We start from the raw sequence: 21733 nt of genomic DNA, 5'->3' as shown, positions 1-21733 counted from the left end.
GCTCTATACCACCCTAAAACACAGTATTTTAAACAAAAATGCAGGCTCTATAACAAATCAGTGGCTACCCTAAAACACAGGATTTATAACAGGATTTTCCCTACTTTAGTCATCCTGTGCCACACGCACCAGGATTTAGAGTTAATAAAGTCTTACCCTTATTCCTATGAAGAGGAAGAGGAAATAAGATTTAACAGAGGAAAGAGAAGGGTTTATTTTTTTGTGCTTTTTTTTTTTTTTAAGTAAGAAACAGGGAGGAGAAGAGAAATTAAGTAGATATAATGCTGAAAAACAGTGAAAAAGCAGAATATGAATATGGTAGGGTATGGTAGGATATCACCTCTTGTAAGAATAAGTAGTTTGCTGAGGAGGCTTACATGGTTGACTCTTCTATGAAACTGCGCAGAGCCACGATGAATGGCACACGCTGCTCCCGATGCTCATAGAAACTCAATGAGTGTCGGGAGCAGTACAGGCCATTCAGGGCAGCTCTCTGCGCTAAAAACCACTAGTACGGTTTTGTAGAAGAGGGGACTAGTCTTAGGTCTGTTTAAAGAGTTCCAATTCTGCTCATGCTGAGTAAGCTTTTTGAGTAGCAGCTTCTATTCTATCACTGAAGAGTTCCTTCCTGAGACAAGGAATGTTGTAGAGTGGTTAACAAAGCTGTGAAACGGGCCAAGTATACCCAGAGAGAATGACTGTTATTGCGCTCTGGTCGGAATAGAGAGCAAAGGGTGACGTGTACTACTTTATTCCCCTCAGGCTCAGTTGATTCATAAGGTTATCCGTGACAATTGGGATATCCTGTCTATATCCGGGTTTATGTGATCTGCCTCGGTTTGTGTTCACTCGTGGACGCAATCTAGCGGAGACTTTTACCACTTATAGACGCGGTGCTACTGCTAGGGATGCCAGGGTTAGTCAATTTAAATGCAGTGGATGCATTTATTGTGATTATGTGCTGGTTTGTGATTGGATAGTTGTCCCATCTACTGGGAGAGAATTTTGGTTAAAATCTTATGCGGATTGCAACACGTCTCAAGTAGTCTATGGGATTAAATGCCCGTATGGGCAGTGGTATATTGGCCACACAAAAAGAAAAATCAAATTACGTATTGCTCAGAATTTGAGCAATATTAAGTTGGTAAAACAGGAGACCCCACTGGTTACCCACTGGCAGGCAGCACAACAGATTAGAGGATTTACGATTTGTAGTGTTGCTGCAGGTACATCTCCATAGGGGGAGATTCTACTACAGAAAGAACAGAGGTTTCTTTTTCAATGGGGAACTACAGAACCAATGGGATTGAATAAAGAGGTAGAGTGAGTTCACTGATTGGATTAACTAGGAACTGAGAGCAGTGGCGTACCTAGCATATGTGACACCCGAGGACCATCATTTTTTGGCACCCTCCCCCCCCCCATCTGTACGAAAAACATGATTTTTTAGTAACAAGCCACACGTCACACATCAGTACCTAGAAAAAGGCAGCATCTTACATACTGCAGTAAGCAGTACAACAGCAATACATCCATTGTAAAACTAATCAAGCCAGACTAGTACAGATCAATCCTACACCGTCAATCCTAACAGAAAACCATGTCTTTCGAACACAGAACACAGAAAACACTTTCGCCTAGTATGGAATATGTCATCACAAACTAAACCATGTCCCTTTTACAAAACTGTAGTGTGGATTTTAACCGTGGTGATAACAGCTCCGACGCTCATAGAATTCTGAGCATCAGAGCTGCTACCACCACGGCTGGTGCTAAAAAACGCTCCACAGTTTTGTAAAACGGGGGATAAAATAGAAATACATAGACAAAGGTTAAATTGAACCAGCAAGAAGCTGGACTCTGTATACAATGCAACACCACAAAAACAGTGACACATGTCTCCTAAAGCAATAAATAAATAGAACATTTTTGTTCTACCTTTGTCTTCTCTGGTTTCTGCTTTCCTCATCTTCTTGTTACTCTCTTCCTTCCATCCACTGTCTGTCATCTCTCTGCCCCTATATGGCATCTTCTCTCCTTCTATGTCCCTTCCAGAAACTGTATGCCTCCCCCTTCCATCTCTCCTTTCATCCCCATTGGTCTGGCATCTCTCTCCTCTCTCCTTCCCTCTCCCACACCTTTCTTCTGCAATCCTTTTCTTCCCTCATTTTCCTTTTCAATTTATTTTCTGCATCCATCTAGATTACGTTCTTACTACCCTCTCATCAATTTCCTTTTTCACTGTCTACCTACAGCTCACCACCTCTTTCCCTCACCCCTCCAGTATTTCCCTAACTCAATCCTTTTCCCCCATCATGTGCCCTCCTTTTATTTATCCCCTCCATCCATCATGTGCCCTCTTTTTCTACCCCTTCCATCTAATACCTTCTCCTCTCTCTGTCCACTTCCACCATCTGCTCCCCTCTTTTTCTCCTCCCTGCATTTGCTCCCTTATCTCTCCCATCAGCACATCCATCCAACATAGGCTCCCCCTCTACCCGCCACACTACCATCCAATGTCTGCCCTTTCTCTGTCCATCCACCCCTCTTCAATTAGCATCTGCCCCATTTCTTTCCCTCTGATCCAATTCCATCCAGTATCCTTCCCCCTTATGTCTCTCTCCCCTTTCCATGTACATCAATTCCATCAACACCACCCTTCCATACCACCCTGTCCCCTTTCTCTCCCTGCACCACTCTTTCATTCCAGCAGTCCTGCTCCTTTCTCGCGATGACTGTAGCTGCCGGCTGCCGGTCCACCCCACTCCGACGTACTAGCTCTGGCGCAGAGTCGGCAGCCACGTGTTGGAAGGTCCCGCGATGACTACAGACTTTGCTCCGGAAGAAGTATGTTACATCGGAGGGGGTTTACCCGGCAGACACAGGGAGTTGCGGCAAGGACCCATGATGACTCCGTCTGCCGGGTCCACCCCCTCCGACATAACTTACTTCTTCCGGAGCAAAGCCGGCAGATGAGTCATCGGGGGACCTTCCTGTTATAAGCTGCCGACTCTGCTCTAGAGCAGTGTTTTTCAACCTTTTTACACCCGTGGACCGGCAGAAATAAAAGAATTATTTTGTGGACTGGCAAACTACTAAGACTGAAATTTAAAAAACACATTTCAGCCCCGTCTCCGCAAGCTCATTCCCCGCAAACCATCTGATCCCATCCGATGGTTTTATATTGAACATATTTTATTAAAGTATAAAAAGAAACAATATTCTGTACAATTGTCATTTTATAATTTATAAATATAAATATACAGAGCAAGGACCAACAAAACCCCTGTCTCCCCGCCACATATATCCCCTCTAACTATCAAGAAAACTGAACAAGCCAAATTATTATAGAATGCTTCACAGAAATATCATGCTAACAGAATACTGCACTCACACATGACAGGAATAGTGTTAGGGGAGTGCAACTAGGATAACTGCCCCCTGGTCCGAGAGAGCCCTAAGCCAACTAGAAGCTACCTTTTGTTGTCTCTGGTTTCTGCTTTTATCTTCTTTTCACTCTTTTCCTTCCAGCATCTGCCCTGTCTCTTCAATCCACCATCTGCCTGTTCCATCCACTGTCTGCTCCTTCCAGAAACTGTCTGTCTCCCCCTGCCATCTCTCCTCTAGACCCCCCCCCCTTTGGTCTGGCATCCATCATCTTCCCTCTGTTCCCTCTTAGTCTGGCATCTTTCTCCTTTCATCTCTCTTTCCCTCCCCGCTGTGGTTTTTAGCATCTCTCTTCTCATTTCCTACACTCAGATCCGATATCTCTGTCTCCTTCCACGTACTCTGGCATCTCTCTCTCTTCCCTTTCCTTTTCTGGTCTTCCTTCTTTATTTTCTGCCTCCGTCTAAATTAAATTATTTCTTACTATGCAGTCCTCAGTTTCCCTCTTTTTACTATGTCTACCCACAGCATGCCACCCCTTTCCTTCTCCCCTCCACTATCTCACTAACTCTATCTTCTTCCCCCATCTAGCATATGTCCTTTTTCTTTATCCCTCCTTCCATCCAGTATATGTTCTTTCTCTACTTCCTTTCAGCATTTGCTCTCCATTCTCCACACTTCCATCATCTGCCTTCTTCTCTCTCCCCACTTCCATCATCTTCTCCTTCTCTCTCCCCCTTCTCTCCACTTCTATCATCTGCCCCTTCTCTCTCTTTCCCCCCACTTCCATCATCTGCCCTCTTCTCTCTCCCCACTTCCATCATCTGCCCCTTCTCCCTCCCCTTTCTTCCAACTTCCATCATCTGCCCCCTTCTCTCAATCTCTCCATCCACTACAGGCCCATCTTTCTCCCTTCCTCACCTTTCCGATTTTGGCAACAAGATCAGCAATGCTCCCCCCCGCGATGACACTTAAGATCGGCAACGGGCCTCCTTCTACCCCCAGCATCAAGAGAACTTCAGATCGGCAACGCGGTGCTCAGTCAAAAGTAGAAACAGGAAGCTGAGTCAGAGGGAAACTTTTGACGTGAGCACTAGAGAATGACACGGGGAAAAAAATCTGTCCCCGTCACTGCACCGTCCCCTTCACCGCCCTGTCACCACCATTCCCTTTACCGCCCCATCACGTCCCCGCAGCATCCATATAAGCCTCAGTACTGCAATATTTAGCTTATTACTTCCTTATAAATTAAAGTTCTGGCTGCTGAACTGGAGAAAGACATGTTCAGCTGGTAGGGCTTTCTTTATAAATTTTTATTAACACAACTAATATACTACTTTATCCTGAAGCAAAAAAAAAAAAGAATTTTTTTTTCTACCTTTGTTGTCTGATTTTTGCTTTCCTCATCTTTTTATTCAATTCCTTCCATCCACTGTCTCTCTTCTCTCTCTCTGCGTCTTCCATTTGCTCTGTTACTATGCCTCTCCCTTTCTCCCCCCTTCCAAATTGGTCTGGCACCCATCTTCTTCCCTCCTCTCCCCCCTATAGTCTGGCATCTCTGTCTTCTTCCCTTCCAGCATCTTCTCCCCACTCTGTTCCCCATTTCTCTTCAGCATCTTCTCCCCCCTCTGCTTTCAGCGTCCTTCTCCCCCCTCTGTTTTACCCACTTCCCTTCAGCGTCTTTTCCTCTCCACCTCACCTTTCCTCTCTTTCTCCCTCCCTGCCCCTTACCTTCGTGGTGCTTTCACGGCCCCCCCCCCAACATGCCCGGTCTGACAAACCTCCCTGCCCTGTGGCCGGCAATGTCTAAATTGCCTTCTTACAGCAGCTGGAGCGTTGAAGCTGCGTGTGGCTGCTGTAAAGGTCAGCTCAGCTACCCAATCTGATTCAGTGCTGAGATGAATGTATCAGCATGGGTGAGCAAGCGTAAGTCAATTACATTTACTGACTGTAGTTCAAGTGGCGTGGTGTATGTCATTCAATGTCCATGCAAGCTATTATATATCGGACATACTATAAAAAGCATTCGTGTCCGGATTGGAGAGCATATTAGTAGAATTTCTACACAAATCCAGGAAGCTCCACTTACCCAGCACTGGCTTAAAGAAGACCATCCAGTAAGTTCATTACGCTACTCTGTCCTAGAAGCCCCCACATTGCCTCGAGGAGGCAATTTGAAAGCCAAACTTTATGTTACAGAACAGAGTTAGATTTACAAGCTGGGCACTCTACAACCTCATGGACTTAATAGTGATATTGAATGGCGGGCTTTTTTATAACATGAGCCCTTATCATCTTTGATGTCTCTTCTTTAAAGATCGAGTGCGTAGTAGCTAGATCAGTATAGTGGTACTTTTTAAACTTCCTTCCTGAATTGGCTCTTTTTTCCTATTGGCCACATTGACGTCACCACGCTGGTTTTCCATCTTTTGGATGTGATCACATGGTCACGTGCTTGATCCTTTAAAAGACTCTTCAAAGTTCCTCACGGCGTTCTAGTGCCGGTTGACACGAGAGAAGTAAGCTTTAACATCTTGCTCGATTTAAATGAGTTTCATTCAGCGTTGAGTGCCTCCCAATAGCTTAAAGATAGAGTTAGTTTAATAAGTTGTACATTTTTAATGAGTTTTTGTATCAATAAAGTATTAAATCATTTAAATTTTTCAACTTTCAGAGTCTACACCGCTCATAAGCTAAAATTATTTCCATCTTTGTGGGTTCCCTGAAGCAGATACGAAACATGTCACGTCGGAACCTGACACCTGCAATCTACAAGATAAGTTTTTTGGTTTTCAATTAATAATTTAAAGAAGAACAAGTAGCTTGCCGGATAGGCACCTAAGTTGACCATTTGAATATTTACACTATTTATAAATGGTACTTGAAGATGCAATGATTGAGTGATGAGACAGTAACGTCGGGGCATTAGTGTCCCTGTTATCTCTATGATTCTGAGCACTGAAGCTACCAATATGTGTATACAATATTGAAATTGTCGATGTTGGAACCAGCATAGGAGTGATTATTTTATTATTTTCTTATGTACTTTGTGTACTTTTTCTAATCACTCAAAAAGAAATACCTTGAGTTTAGTTGCCCCCACTTTGTATATTTGACCAATACAGGGCAAGCAATAGCTTCCCTTGTGACTTTCTCAATAACACACTATGGACTTTTCCTCCAGGAAATTGTAGGAAATTACCACATCTTCTGGCAACGCGTTCCAGAGCTTAACTATTCTCTGAGTGAAAAAAAAAATTCCTCCAATTGGTTTTAAAAGTATTTCCTTGTAACTTCATAGAGCGTCCCCTAGTCTTTGTAATTTTCACGGAGTGAAAAAGTGATCCACTTGTACCCATTCTACTCCCCTCAGGAAATCCCCTCAGCCGTCTCTTTTCCAAGCTGAAGAACCCTAACCATTTTAGTCTTTCCTCATAAGAGAGGAATTCCACCCCCTTTACCATCTTGGTCGCTCTTCTTTGAACCTTTTCTAGAACCACTATATCTTTCTTGAGATAAGGAGACCAGAATTGAACACAATAATCCAGATGAGGTCACACCGTGGAGTGATACAGGGCATTATAAAACATTCTTAGTCTTGTTAACATCCCTTTTTTAATAATTCCTAGCATTCTGTTTGCTTTTTTGGCCGCCGCACATTGGGCGGCAGGTTTCATCATATTGTCTATGATGACACCCAGATCCTTTTCTTGGGCGCTAATCCCCAAGGTTAACCCTAGCATCCAGTAACTCCGATTCAGGTTATTCTTACCAATGTGCATCACTTTGCATTTGTCCACATTAAATTTCATCTGCCATTTGGACGCCCAGTCTTCCAATTTCCTAAGGTCCGCCTGCAATTTTTCACAATCCGCATGCGCTTTAACAACTTTTGAACAGTTTAGTGTCATCTGCAAATTTAATCACTTCACTCATCGTTCCAATTTCCAGATCATTTATAAATAAGTTAAATAGCACTGGTCTCAGGACTGACCCCTGCGGCACTCCACTGTTTACTCTCCTCCATTGAGAAAAATGACTATTTAACCCTACCCTCTATTTTCTATCTGATAACCAATTCTTAATCCACAACTGAACTTTGCAACCTATCCCATGACACTTTAATTTTCTCAGGAGTCTTCTAACAATTTTGTTGGACATCCATATCTTGGCCCTTCACTAATCCTGCCCAAAACACAGGCAGAGCACTATCCTTGCCATAAGGACATACTTCAGTTTTAGATATCCATATCCTGGCTTTATATAATTAGGATTTGAATGTCCATGCAGAACATCCAAAATATGAACAGAGCTTCTAATATAAGTGCCAATATGTGGGGTTGCGCTCAAACAAATAAACAAGATTCGGATTTTAGGTGTCATCTTAGATGAAAATCTAACCTATCACGACCACATCAGTTTCGTGGTTAAGGCTACTTTTTACAGATTACGTCAAATACGATCTATCTCAAAATTTCTCTGTCCTAAATCATTAAATATACTAATTCATTCAATGATTATTTCGAAAATTGACTATTGTAATGCTTTATTCAAGGGAATGGCTCAAAAAGAAATTAGAAGATTGCAGATTATCCAAAATGCTTCCATTAAATTAATTACGGGGGCCAAGAAGTTCGATCATGTCTCTCCATTACTCCAAAAGGCACATTGGCTCCCAGTTGCACACCGAATTTTATATAAGTTATCCTTACTCACTTTTAAATCATTACTATACAAAACCCCAGCTTTTATTTACAAAGCTTTAATTCCATATACTTCTCCTAAAATTTTAAGATCTAATGAACAACTTTTATTGGTCATTCCTACTCTTAAAATCATAAATATTCGAAGACAATACATTTTTACTGTTACGGCACCACAGACATGGAATTCACTTCCACTTTATTTAAGAGAGGAGAAGAATCTGGATAAATTCAAGAGCCAACTTAAGAGCTTTCTTTTTAAAGATGCTTTCAATATCTAATTGAAATGTTAATCGCTCTTTCTATCTGCTCTCTATTTTATTCTGTTGTGGATTTTTATTTCCAATAATTTATTTGTTTTTCCCATTCCTTTTGGATTTTACCTTTAATCGTTTCTCTCTTTCCTCTCATTGTATTTCTTCCCCTTCTACCCCATTGTTTCCTTGTTATGTTTTAATTACCTTGTTTTAATTTGTCTGTTTTTAATGATTTTTATATTGTTGTTAATGTTTACCTCTTATTTTTTGTACATTTTAGAAATTTATGTTATTATTTGTACATCGCTTAGTAATTGTGATAGGCGATTAATCAAATAACTAATAAACTTGAAACTTGCAAGTGTATTGTCTGCATGTTAACTTTGAGGGAAGATGTAGTTTATGGTTTATTAGTATTTGAAAAAAATTACCTACCTTATATACTTAAATATAAACCCATCCAAATATAAACCAAGGTAACCTTTTTCCCCTTAAAAATAAAAACTTAACTCCCATCAGTCTCACACGTTTACTGTGGGAGTGAGTGGGCTAGTGGTTAGAGCTTCAGGCTCACCCTGAGGTTGCGAGTTCAATACTAGCCTTCTCCTTGTGACTCTAGGCAAGTCACTTAATCTCTACATTGCATGAGGTACCACAGTTAGATTGTGATCCTGCAGGGTCAGATAGGGAAAATACTTAAGAAAAGCTGGTAAACATAGCAACCACTGTGGGAATTCGCATCACCCAATTTGAATACTAAGATTGCATGGGGCAGGAGCAGAGGAGGATCACTCTTGCCCTGGCTCACCACTGGACCAGCAGGGCTTAGGATAGGCCTGCGATGGGTCTGAGAGAGGGAAGACTCAAATATAAACAGAGACCCCAATTTTTGGGCCATTTTTTGGCCCAAAAATCTAGGTTTATATTTGAATATATACAGTACTTTGTCAAGCAAATCAAGGTGATGTACAATAAAATTAAAAGACAGAATGCCTGTAAAATATAGGATAGTAACTCACACACAAGAAAAAAGATCCTTTCATACTATCATGTCAGCAGCTACAATTACTATTCATCCAGTGACAGATCTGCCAGAGCCCACTAGGACCAGTTTCCCTTTTTCTTCAAAAAGCGATCGTAAAAAGATATTTTTTCAAATTGATTTTAAACTGTTTAAGAGAAAATTCAGGTCATAGACACAGCAGTAAATTGTTCCATAAAAATAGGGTTACATAATAAAATGCTTTCTTTCTGGTGGAAATATCCACAAGGTCAGATCCAAACTCAGAATCAAGCTCCCTAAAATGCTATATTGATCCTCAGATGCACCCCACTTCAAACTTTATCATAACGTTACGTTTGATGTGCAGAATCTTCCCTGAATCAATTTTGTATAGTAATAAATTATTATTTTAAATATCTTAATTATATTGCATATCATTTAATTATTCAAAAAGTACTGAAGTTTTAAAAATTGATTATAAAGTAAACTTAGCTTTAATTTGTGGTCGTTGTAGGGACTTCTTTTGTCAACATGTTTCACGATAAAACGCTTTGTCAAGGCTGGGTCCCTAATCTTATCAACGCCATCCGTATTGACCACTAGTTTCATAATTTTTGACTATTAATGAATGATAACTGCAAAACTGTAATGCAGCTTATTAAAAAGGTACCCAAGATACTAATTTTTTGAAAGTTTTTCTTCAGTGTTACACATCTTCCCCAGTTTGTTGTTTTGATAAATCTAGCCAAAGTTTTATTCTGCAACAAGCATGATGCAACCTATTTGTTAAGCCATAATTATCTATTTTATGACAAATTTTCTACTATGCTCTATAGATATTTTTTTACAATTACCAGTAAAGACTGCTACTGTCACAGTAAAGACTGCTACTTTCACACTATCAAGTGTAACACAAATATAAATTAGATTTAATAATGTGTAGTTTATGTGTTAGTGACGCAGGCATTTTGATCTGTGTACTTGATGCAATATGAGACAAAGCAGGTTGTAAGTGTATTAATATGTCATGTCATTCACACATTAACTAAGGTTATGAAGAAGGTAAAGGAGTTTTCTGAGGAAGGAAATATTAGTGGATGTTTCCTTAGCATATCTAAGCGAGCAGATCACAGCTGGCAGAGGTGAGAAGAATTTTGAGAGGTTAGTTTTGTGATCTATCAGTGTGAATAATTACAGATGACAAAAGTGAGAGGTTTTGAGATAACTGTGGGAGAGACCGTCAGAGGACAGAGTTCAGTGAAGAGGGAAAGTAGTGGGAGATCTAGATATGGTGTCCTGCAAGCTCCCCTATATCACCTTTGCTTTTTTAATATACACATGAGCACTTTGGATGAACTGTTAAGTTTGAGACTATTTGTTTTATCTTACGCAGACAATACGTATATTTTTTTATTTAAGTCAGTGAATCGTAAACTTTTTGCCACAGCGAGATTCTGGGTATGCCACGGCGAGATACAAAACTGGTTACTGCTGGCACAGGCGCCGGCGTCTCTCCTCTGCACCCCTGGCAATGTAGGAATTTCCAAATTTCAGCAGTTTGTCCGGGTTTTGGAAGGTCCCCAAGCTCAGGGCAATGTCTGGAGGAAATCTGAGCATGAAAGGACAAAGACGTGATGACATTACACCGTCATCAGTTGGCGTATGTGCACACTCAGAGGCCCTCTAGATGTGGCTCCAAGTTTAGTGTGCCATGATGAAAAAAAAGTTTGCAAGACACTGCCTTATAGAATTTTAAAGAAGTTTAAAGATTTGCTCAGAATGTAATTAACTAATTAATTTTTTTAAACTGAACAAAAAAAAAAAATCCAGATGATATTGAGGGAAAAAGTGTTTACAAGACAAGCAAAACATTTTATTAAATTTTTAACTTGATATACAAGCAATGTCTTGCAATACAAATACATACAGTATACACGCGTCACATCACAACTGAGCCAATGGTTCTTCTGTCTCTGACACTTCAAGAGTGTAGTGACTGTTCTAATCAAGCAGAGTCTTGCAATACAAATACATATAGTATTTTGTATTAAAGTTTTTAGGTTGCGGAATGAATCATCCGAGTTTCCATTATTCCCTATGGGGAAATTTGCTTTGATATACGAGTGCTTTGGATTACAAATATGCTTCTGGAACGAATTATGCTCATAAACCAAGGTTTTACTGTATGTTATATTTTGGAGAATTGCTTGATTTAGAGGAAAAAATCTAAAGTTTTGGATATTGTCTTTAATTATATATTATCTGTCTTATCTGTATTTTGAGAATCAGAAACAAATTTGTTAAGATTATCTTTCAATTATGTCAATTTCGTGCGATTTTTCCATTTCTATCTTCTGAAAGCTTTAGGATAATTCTACCACAATTAGACTACTGCAATTCTTTATACAGTGGTATAACAATACAATTAAGGAACAGATTACAGTTGATTCAAAATACAGCAGCTTGCCAGATTTTTATAGCTAAAACATATGATCAGGCTACTTCATTTTTGCACCGACTTCCTATTGAGATGATAATTATTTTAAGGCAGTTATTGTAATATATATAAATTATATGATTTGGGCCCATTAGGCCTGGTGAATTACATATTTTTTCCAGCAAATCATTAATTAATATTCTCTATTGTCTCTGATCCTTAGTTACTTGCTTTTATTTGGCCAATCATTTAGGGATTCTTGGTGCTAAACTGTGAAATGGCCTCGCAACAGAATTAAGACAAATTTCTTATTATAACTTTTATAATAAAGCGACTTATCACTTTTAAATTGTTTTAGAGTTTGATATGCTTTAAATGAATTGATTGTATTGTTAGATATGATTTGTTACCTGCCTAGAATCCATTGTAGAGATTAGCACTGGAGCAATGGCACTGGCACTGGAGCCATGGCATCGAGGGTGAAATACTCACGTGGATTAAAAACTGGCTGGAGCATAGGAACAGAGAGAGGGGGTAAATGGACAATACTCGGACTGGAAGAGCATCACCTGTGGGGTGCTGCAGGGCTTGGTGCTTGGACCCGTGTTCATCAACATCTTTATAAACAATATGGACATAGGTACGACGAGCGAGGTGATTAAATTTGAGGACGATACGAAGTTATTCAGAGTAGTGAAGACGCAGGGGGACTGCGAAGATCTGCAATGTGACATAATCAGGCTCAAGGAATGGGCATCGACATGGCAGATGAGGTTCAACGTGGACAAGTGTAAAGTGATGCATGTCAGTAACAAAAATCTCATGCACGAATACAGGTTGTCTAGGGTGGTACTTGGAGAGAGACCTCCCAGGAAAGGGACTTGGGAGTTCTGATTGACAAATCGATGAAGCCGTCCACGCAATGTGCGGCGGCGGCAAAAAAGGCAAACAGAATGCTAGGAATGATAAAGAAGGGGATCACAAACAGATCGGAGAAGGTTATCATGCCGCTGTACCGGGCCATAGTGTGCCCTCACCTGGAGTACTACGTACAGCACTGGTCGCCGTATATGAAGAAGGACACAGTACTACTCGAAAGGTTCCAGAGAAGAGCGACTAAGATGGTTAAGGGATTGGAGGAGCTACCTTAAAGCGCCTCTTCTCCTTCGAACAGAGGAGATTGAGAGGGGACAGGATCGAAACATTCAAGGTACTGAAGGGGATAGGCTTAGTAGATAAGGACAGGTTGTTCACCATCTCTAAGGTAGGGAGAACGAGAGGGTACTCTCTAAATTTGAAAGGGGATAGATTCCGTACAAACGTAAGAAAGTTCTTCTTCACCCAGAGAGTGGTAGAAAACTGAAATGCTCTTCCGGAGTCTGTCATAGGGGAAAACACCCTCCAGGGATGCAAGACAAAGTTAGACAAGTTCCTGCTGAACAAGGACCTATGCTGATAGGGTTAGTCTCAGTTAGGGCGCTGGTCTTTGACCAGAGGACCGCCGCATGAGCAGACTGCTGGGCATGATGGACCACTGGTCTAACCCAGCGGTAATTCTTATGTTCTTATATAAATCTTAAAATTAGAGCTGAATTCACCAACATTTGATAGTTGCTCCTAAGGAAAAGGGAAGGGAATCCACCTTGTAATATCCTCCTTTCTCCTTGGGTAGAGGATCAGAGCCCAGACAAACATAAAGGGGGAAAGAACAACAGAGCTGGCCCCAATGGGGACATCTTGAAGGAATGTTACACAAATAATATGTTTATGTACTACTGTAGAAATTCCAGAGTTAAGAGTTAATTGGTAAAGTTAAACCTATTTATGGTTAGGCAAAGAATTACTTAGTCTTACCTGCTAAAGATGACATATTAACAATAAGACCCCCTTCACCTCCTTCGTCTTTGCGCATATGCTTTAAAGCAAGATATGTTCCTCTTATCATCCCATTCTGAAATATAAAATCAAAGGTATAATTAGAACGACCTGCAAAATGACTTTCTTTTGCTCCATTATATACGAGACTAACAAGTTTCTAAAGAGGAAGAAAAAAAAAACAACAACCCCAAAACTGCCAATACTAAGTAAATATGATACATTATTTACTACTGTTCTCTTTCATCAACTCGATTTGATATTGGTTGCAATTTCAAGAGGACACAAATAACATTTTCTCCTGCAAGCTAAAAACTTGGCTTTACCCATATCATTAAATAGTAGATATTCTGGCGTAGGTGGATGTTTCTTTTTTTTTTTTTTTGTAGTAAGGATTAAGGGAAAATGTATAATCCGGAAGAATTAAATGATTTTATTAAGGAGGGTGGGAAAGTGAAGGGTAGATTTTGAATGATGATTTCATTTGAGGACTGCTTCAATTGTCCTCATTAACATATAGGTGGTATATATGAGGGTTATTTCATAAATAATGCACACTATTTATTTAAAATTTACATGTTTTATTTTTTCAAGTATTTATTTACAATCCTTCAATATAGTCTCCCTCCTTTGCAATGACCGAGTCCCAATGTCCAGGAAGCTTCATTATTCCATCCAAGACACCGTTTTAGTTCAGTTGCCGAATGGCTCGGGTACCGGCAGAAGAAAGCTCTTCCAGAGATGCAAAACGATGTCCACGCATAGGTTGTTTCAACTTTGGAAAAAGGTCGAAGTCTGGTGGACTCATGTGCAGAAAAATGTACAAAACCCAACCTCAATTGATCTTGGCTGAGCAAATCATTCTTCACAACAATGCTCGCCCGCACATAGAGAATGTCATTGAAAAACTACACAAATATGGCTGGGAGGTGTTACCTCATGCTCCCTACATTTAAATTTTTAAAAATAGTGTGCATTATTTATGAAATGACCTTCTTAAAAACATGTATGAATAAATAAATAGATATGACAAAGAAAACAAGATTTTAAGACATGGACCGAATTTGGTGTATTTCCACTCCTAGAAATTTAATTTCTGCGATTGTTTACATAAGGATTAAAAAAATAAAAAAAGGAGACACAGTGGGATGTAATCATTAAACTGTGTTGAAATCTGTCAGGATTTTCCCAGTAATGAGAACTATTATACAAGCCTGAACAAAAACAACATATTTTCTCTTTCTTCTTCACTTATCACCATATTCAGACACTTAAAATTCTTGCTGAAAGCTGGGAAAATATATATGTTCAAGAGCGATATATAACTGTGAAGAGGCATAATCAAAAAAAGCGTCTAAGTCCCCTTTTGGCCTAAGGACTTAAACGTTGAAAGTAGAAGCAGGGAAAATGTCCATTATCAAAAAAACATCCAAAAAGGAGGTTTTTTTAAAAAATTGGCCTGCCTCTACATTCAGCTGTTTAAACGCCCAGACCACCACTACATCTAAACTTACACCATATAATCAACCTAAAAAAAGCCTAAGTCCCAAATGCCCAAAACAAGGGCTTTTAGGCGAAGGAGGAGCCAGTCCTTCGCCTAAAAGCTGGATTTTGTAACTGGTGTCTGTCAAAAACACCACCGGTTACAGAATCCCCCCCCTACAATGATCCGGGTAGGAGGGAGCCCAAGCCCTCCTGGCTCGCGGCAACCCGAACCCCCGACTACGATCGGGGCAAGAGGCTCCCTCTTGCCCTGGCGGCACCCACCTTCCCCCGACTCGATCGGGGCAAGAGGGAGCTCAAGCCCTGTTGCCCCGGCAGCACCCACCTTCCCCAACATGATCGGGACAAGAGGGAGCCCAAGCCCTCTTGCCCCGCGGCACACCCACCTGCCGATCACGATCGGGCAGGAGGGATCCCAAGCCCTCCTGTCCGGAGGCACCCCCGCCTGCCGATCACGATCAGGCAGGAGGAATCCCAGGCCCTCCTGCCCTCGACACAAGGGCATAATGATCATGGGTTTGGAATTTTTTAGGCTCTCTCCAATTTCCTTCCTGCCTGTCAGCTCATGAGACCTTCAGCTCAGTAAGATAACTAAGAAACCAACTAGGAGAGATGGGAGGGTTGTGAGAATATACATCTGCTGTCCTCAGAACACCTTCTACAGGTAACCACTTTTTTCTAAGAGTGGAGTAACTCTTGAATTTGTTTTGCTGGAAGATCAGTCTGGCAGCCGTATTTTGGAGTAGCTGCAATCTCCCACATTTTTTAATCAGCAATACGAGGAATTGCAGTAGTCTAGTAAGGGAGCAGGATCCTTACCCTATTATTCTGAAGTTGGCCCTACTCAGAACACATCTAATTGTTCTCAATTGCCTCAGTCTGAAGAAAACTTTCCTAACCAATGAATTAATTAATCTTGTCAGTAAAATGTAAGATCCAAGTCTATAATTATATAGAACACCGATGATGTTCTCTCAGTCATAAGAACATAAGCAATGCCTCTGCTGGGTCAGACCTGTGGTCCATCTTGCCCAGCAGTCCGCTCACGCGGCGGCCCAACAGGCCAGGACCTGAGCAGTAATTCTTTATTTATACCCTTCTATTCCCTTTTCCAGCAGGAAATTGTCCAATCCTTTCTTAAATCCCAGTACTGTATTCTGCCTTATAACGTCCTCTGGAAGCGCATTCCAGGTATCCACCACACGTTGGGTAAAGAAGAACTTCCTGGCATTTGTATTGAATCTGTCCTCTTTCAACTTTTCCGAATGCCCTCTTGTTCTTTTATTTTTTGAAAGTTTGAAGAATTTGTCCCTCTCTACTCTCTCTATGCCCCTCATGATCTTATAAGTCTCTATCATATCCCCTCTAAGTCTCCTCTTCTCCAGGGAAAAGAGACTCAGTTTCTCCAATCTCTCAGCGTATGAAAGGTTTTCCATCCCTTTTATCAGACGTGTCGCTCTTCTCTGAACTCTCTCGAGTAACGCCATATCCTTCTTAAGGTATGGCGACCAAAACTGGATGCAGTATTCCAGGTGTGAGCACACCATCGCCCGATACAGCGGCAGGATAACTTCTTTCGTCCTGGTTGTAATACCCTTCTTGATTATACCTAACATTCTATTCGCTCTCTTAGCAGCCGCTGCGCACTGTGCCGTCGGCTTCATTGACCTGTCCACCATTACCCCCAAGTCCCTCTCTTGGGTACTCTCATTCAATAACATCCCTCCCATCGTATAGTTGTACCTCGGGTTTCTGCTTCCCACATGCAATACTTTACATTTCTCAACGTTGAACTTCATTTGCCATTTTGTCGCCCATTTCCCTAGTTTGTTCAAGTCTCTTTGCAATTCCTCAGAGTCCTCTTTAGTCCGAGCTCCCCTAAATAGTTTGGTGTCATCTGCAAATTTTATTATCTCACACTTTGATGATCCTGATGAAATCTTTTACTGTGTTTTATATTTTCATATTGTGTTTTATTTTTTAATTCATCTGCACCTTTTTCAAATAAAGAATTCATCAGGATCATCAATTCCACAGTTTCTTTTGCATTTACGTTGCTGTTTTCCTAGTGTAATCTCTGTTGGAACCTTTTTTTGTTTTCTGTTCAGGTATTTAATTTATAAACTCCCTCTTTTACTAAGGTGTGCTAGCTGATTTAGTGTGCGCTAAATGCTGACGTGTCCATTATATTCTATGGACGCATTAGCATTTAGCGCACGCTAAATCGGCTAGCATGCCTTAGTAAAAGAGGGGGTTTATAAGTTAATTACATGAACAGAAAACAAAGAAAAGGGTTCCACCAAAGAGATTCCACAAGGAAAACAGCAGCACAAACACAAAAGAAACTGTGGAATTGATGATCCTTTCAGAAGTAATTGCTGCTTTTTATGGGGGACAGGCAGGGATGGAGGGGATTCCTCACAGGGGTGGAGGGAATCTTGGCAGGGTTGGGTGAGGACGGGAAGGATCCTAGCAGGGACGGGTGGGATTCTGGCAGAGATGGATGGGATTTCTGTCCCCACGCAACTCTCTAATCTCAGCTGACAGATGCTTATCAAAATTCTCCTCAGTCAACACACAAGAGATCTTAAACTGGCTAAAGAGACTATCCAAAAGCATTGTTACTTAGATATATGTTCTGTTAGCTTGCTGACTCATGCCCCCTCCCCTAGCTTTCTACTATGTCTGACAAACCTAGTAAATACAGTGGTACCTCGGTTTACGAGTGCACCGGTTTGCGAGTGTTTTGCAAGACGAGCAAAACATTCGCAAAATCGGTGCCTTGGAAACCGAGCGTGCCTCGATTTGTGAGCGGCGCCCCCATGATCCGGCACCCTCCCCCCCCCCGGCAATCCGGCACCCCCCCCGCCACTTCTTACTGTCATCTGGGCACCGGCATGTCCTGTACGTTGGTGCCGGTGCCCGAAGATCGGCCTCCTCTTCTTGCTGGGCCTTGAGCATCTGCGCATGCTCAAGGCCTGCGAGTTCACATTCTCTCAGAGATTCTCGGAGATCTCGGAGAGAACGTGAACTTGCAGGCCTTGAGCATGCGCAGATGCTCAAGGCCCAGCAAGAAGAGGAAGCCGATCTTCGGGCACCGACACCAACACACAGGACATGCCGGTGCCCAGATGACAGTAAGAAGCGGTGGGGGGTGCTCAATCGCGGCGGGGGGGGGGGGTGCCCAATAGCAGAGGGGCCTTTGGGGGAGCAATTCCGGTTCTCGTGGGGGGGGGGATAAAGGAGTGCCGCTGGCCTAAGGAACGTATCAAAGCGAGTTTCCATTATTTTGGGGGAAACTCGCTTTGATAAACGAGCATTTTGGATTACGAGCATGCTCCTGGAACGGATTATGCTCGTAATCCAAGGTACCACTGTATATGCTTAGAAAATGGACTCTACCCCAAAACAATATCAGCTATAATGTTGACACCTATACCTAAAGCCATAAACCATGACCTGACCAAAGTAGAAAATTTCAGGCCTTTAGTGGGGATTTCATGGCCTGCCAAGATACTAGAATCCTGTGTTAAGTACACTACTAGCTAAATTCATAGACCAAACAGATGGATTCCACAAATTATAACATGGCTTCAGGCCAAGGCATAGAACCAAATCCCAATTACTTGAACTAGCATCTAAAATAAGATAAACACAGCAAAGGCAAACAATCTATACTGCTACAATTTGATATCTCTGCAGTGTTTGATGCAGTGAAACTCTCTCTCTCTCAAATTAAATGAATTTGGAGTTCAGGGTGTGGTACTAAAACGATTTTCACATTTCTTAATAAAATAGAAAAAATGAAGTTTGGAAAGACAAGAGATCCCAGCAATGGAAGGTCAACTGTGGTGTTCCACAGGGCTCACCACTATCACCTGTGTTATTTAACATTTATTTAAAGAACACTGGGAAATAATCTGCCCTCGACCCAGGATCACATTCTCTCTTATACAGATGATCTCATCCATGCACTCAGATCATTGAAAGTATTTTTCAAGTAATTTAGAGTGCTAGTGAATGATTCTTTGGCTATACATAGAATGAAGATGAGAAACTTCGCAAACTAAAATAAAAAAAGTATATTATGTTTTGAAGGCTATAAAACTCATTACATAGCATACAATTAGAACTGTCCACAGGTGAGAGATTAAAGATAAGACAAGACATATCGAAAGGGACACAGAAGGGAAGGAAATGCAAGAAAGGACACGAACGCAAGAAGCCTAAGGAATAAGATGGGTGAATTAGAAGCTATGGCACAAAGGGATAATGTGGTCATCATCAGCATCACAGAGACATGGTGGACTGAGGAAAACGTCTGGGACACTGTGCTACCAGGATACAAACTATACCGCAGAGACAGAGTGGCTCAAAAAGGTGGGGGCATTGCCATATACGTCAAAGAGGGAATTGAATCTACTGGAGAGAATACGCCACAACAGACTGATAAGCTAGAATCTCTATGGGTCAAAATTCCAGGAACAAATGGACTGGAAATGAAGATTGGCATCTACTACCGACCCCCAGGGCAGTCTGAAGAAATTGATGAAGAAATGATAGATGAGATTAAATGCAAATGCAAGAGAGGCAACGTAGTTATCATGTGTGACTTCAACTATCTGGAGATAGACTGGAACCTAGGCACCTCCGGCTGCATTAGAGAGGCCAAGTTCCTGGATGCTTTAGGCAATTGCTTCCTGGAACAACTTGTCAAGGAAAATATGAGAGGAAATGCAATTCTGGACTTAATTCTAAATGGACTTTGAGGACCGGCACAAGGTGTAGAAGTAGAAGGGACGCTGGGAAACAGCGATCACAACATGATCCGCTTCGACCTGGACGCAGGGGTGAAACATCGGTCTAGAACGACGGCCATGGCACTGAACTTCCGAAAAGGGAATTATGAATGGATGAGAGAAGATTAAGAAGGGGGAAGAAGATTAAGAAGAGGATAGGCAATGTAAAAACGCTAAAGCAAGCTTGGTCCTTTTTTAAAAACAGTCACCGAGACGCAAAATCTATATATACCGCGTATCAACAAGGGATCCAAGAGGAAAAACAACCGGCGTGGCTCACTGTAGCGGTGAAGGAAGTGATCAGAGACAAGAAAACTTTGTTTAAGAAATGGAAAAGATCAAAAACTGACAAAAACTGGAAAAAGCACAAACAGCATCAACGCAGGTGCCATAAAGTGGTAAGAGGGGCCAAAAGAGACTGAGGAAAAAATAGCCAAGGAGGTGAAAAACTTCAAGCCGTTCTTTTGATTTATAAAGGGGAAATGACCCGCGAAGGAAATGGTGGGACCGTTTGATGACCGTGGAATAAAGGGAGTGTTAAAGGAGGATAAAGCAATCGCCGACAAACTGAACACATTTTTTGCATCTTTATTTACCGAAGAGGATATACACAGCATACCGGAACCCATCAGGCTATATGCTGGAAACTAAGACGGGAAACTGACAGGGTCGACGGTCAGTCTAGAAGAGGTATGCAGGCAGATCGATAGGCTCAAGAGTGATAAATTCCCGGGACCGGATGACATCCATCCAAGGGTCATCAAGGAACTGAAAGAGACTATAGCTCATGGGCCTGATGGGCCGCCGCGGGTGCGGACTGCTGGGCGCGATGGACCTCTGGTCTGACTCAGCAGAGGCAACTTCTTATGTTCTTATGCTTCAACTAATAGCTAATCTGTCGATCAAATCGGTAAAGATTCAGGAAGACTGGAAGGTGGCAAATGGTACGCCGATCTTCAAAAAAGGTTCGAGGGGAGATCCGAGAAACTACAGACTGGCAAGTCTGACCTTGGAACCGGGAAAGATGGTAGAGGTGCTGATAAAGGACCGCATCATTGATCACCTTGATGGACACAGTCTGATGAGGACCAGCCAGCACAGTTTCAGCAAAGGCAGATCTTGTTTGATGAATTTGCTACACTTCTTCGAGGGAGTAAACAGTCAGATAGACAAGGATGACCCGGTCGACATTGTATATCTGGATTTTCAGAAGGCGTTCGACAAGGTTCTACATGAACGACTACTTCAGAAAATTGTAAGCCATGGAATCGAGAATGAGATACTCACGTGGATTAAAAACTGGCTGGAGAATAGGAAACAGAGAGTGGGGGTAAATGGACAATACCCGGACTGGAAGAGCATCACCAGTGGGGTGCCGCAGGGCTCGGTGCTTGGACCCTGGCTCATCAACATCTTTATATACGATCTGGACATTGGTATGACGAGTGAGGTGATTAAATTTGCGGACGATACGAAGTTATTCAGAGTAGTGAAGACACAGGGGGATTGCGAAGATCTGCAACGTGACATAATCAAGCTGGAGAAATGAGCATCGACATGGCAAATGAGGTTCAACATGGATAAGTGTAAAGTGATGCATGTCAGTAACAAAAATCTCATGCACGAATACAGGATGTCTGGGGCGGTACTTGGAGAGACCTCCCAAGAAAGAGACTTGGGAGTTCTGATCGACAAGTCAATGAAGCCATCTGCGCAATGCGCCGTGGTGGCAAAAAAGGCGAACAGAATGCTAGGAATGATAAAGAAGG

At 41.7% G+C, this 21733-nt stretch overlaps 1 protein-coding gene across 8 annotated transcripts in view; it reads right to left on the bottom strand.

Annotated features, from left to right (window-relative positions):
• HPGD (15-hydroxyprostaglandin dehydrogenase) overlaps positions 1 to 21733 on the bottom strand; it is a 287193-nt gene that overhangs the window by 210320 nt on the left and 55140 nt on the right. For all 8 annotated transcript variants that reach the window (XR_004539278.1, XR_004539281.1, XM_033942717.1 and 5 more), the window contains exon 4: positions 13642 to 13738. Coding sequence is in view for 6 of the 8 variants with exons in the window: in XM_033942717.1 (XP_033798608.1) it covers positions 13642 to 13738 (97 nt within the window). In the remaining 2 variants the exon portion in view is untranslated. The remainder of the gene's footprint in view (positions 1 to 13641; positions 13739 to 21733) is intronic.

The sequence above is a fragment of the Geotrypetes seraphini genome, chromosome 1, assembly GCF_902459505.1.
Source record: "Geotrypetes seraphini chromosome 1, aGeoSer1.1, whole genome shotgun sequence".
Classification (NCBI taxonomy): Eukaryota; Metazoa; Chordata; class Amphibia; order Gymnophiona; family Dermophiidae; genus Geotrypetes; species Geotrypetes seraphini.
The sequence above is the reverse complement of the archived record's forward strand: the minus strand, read 5'-3'. Positions and strand labels throughout refer to the sequence as shown.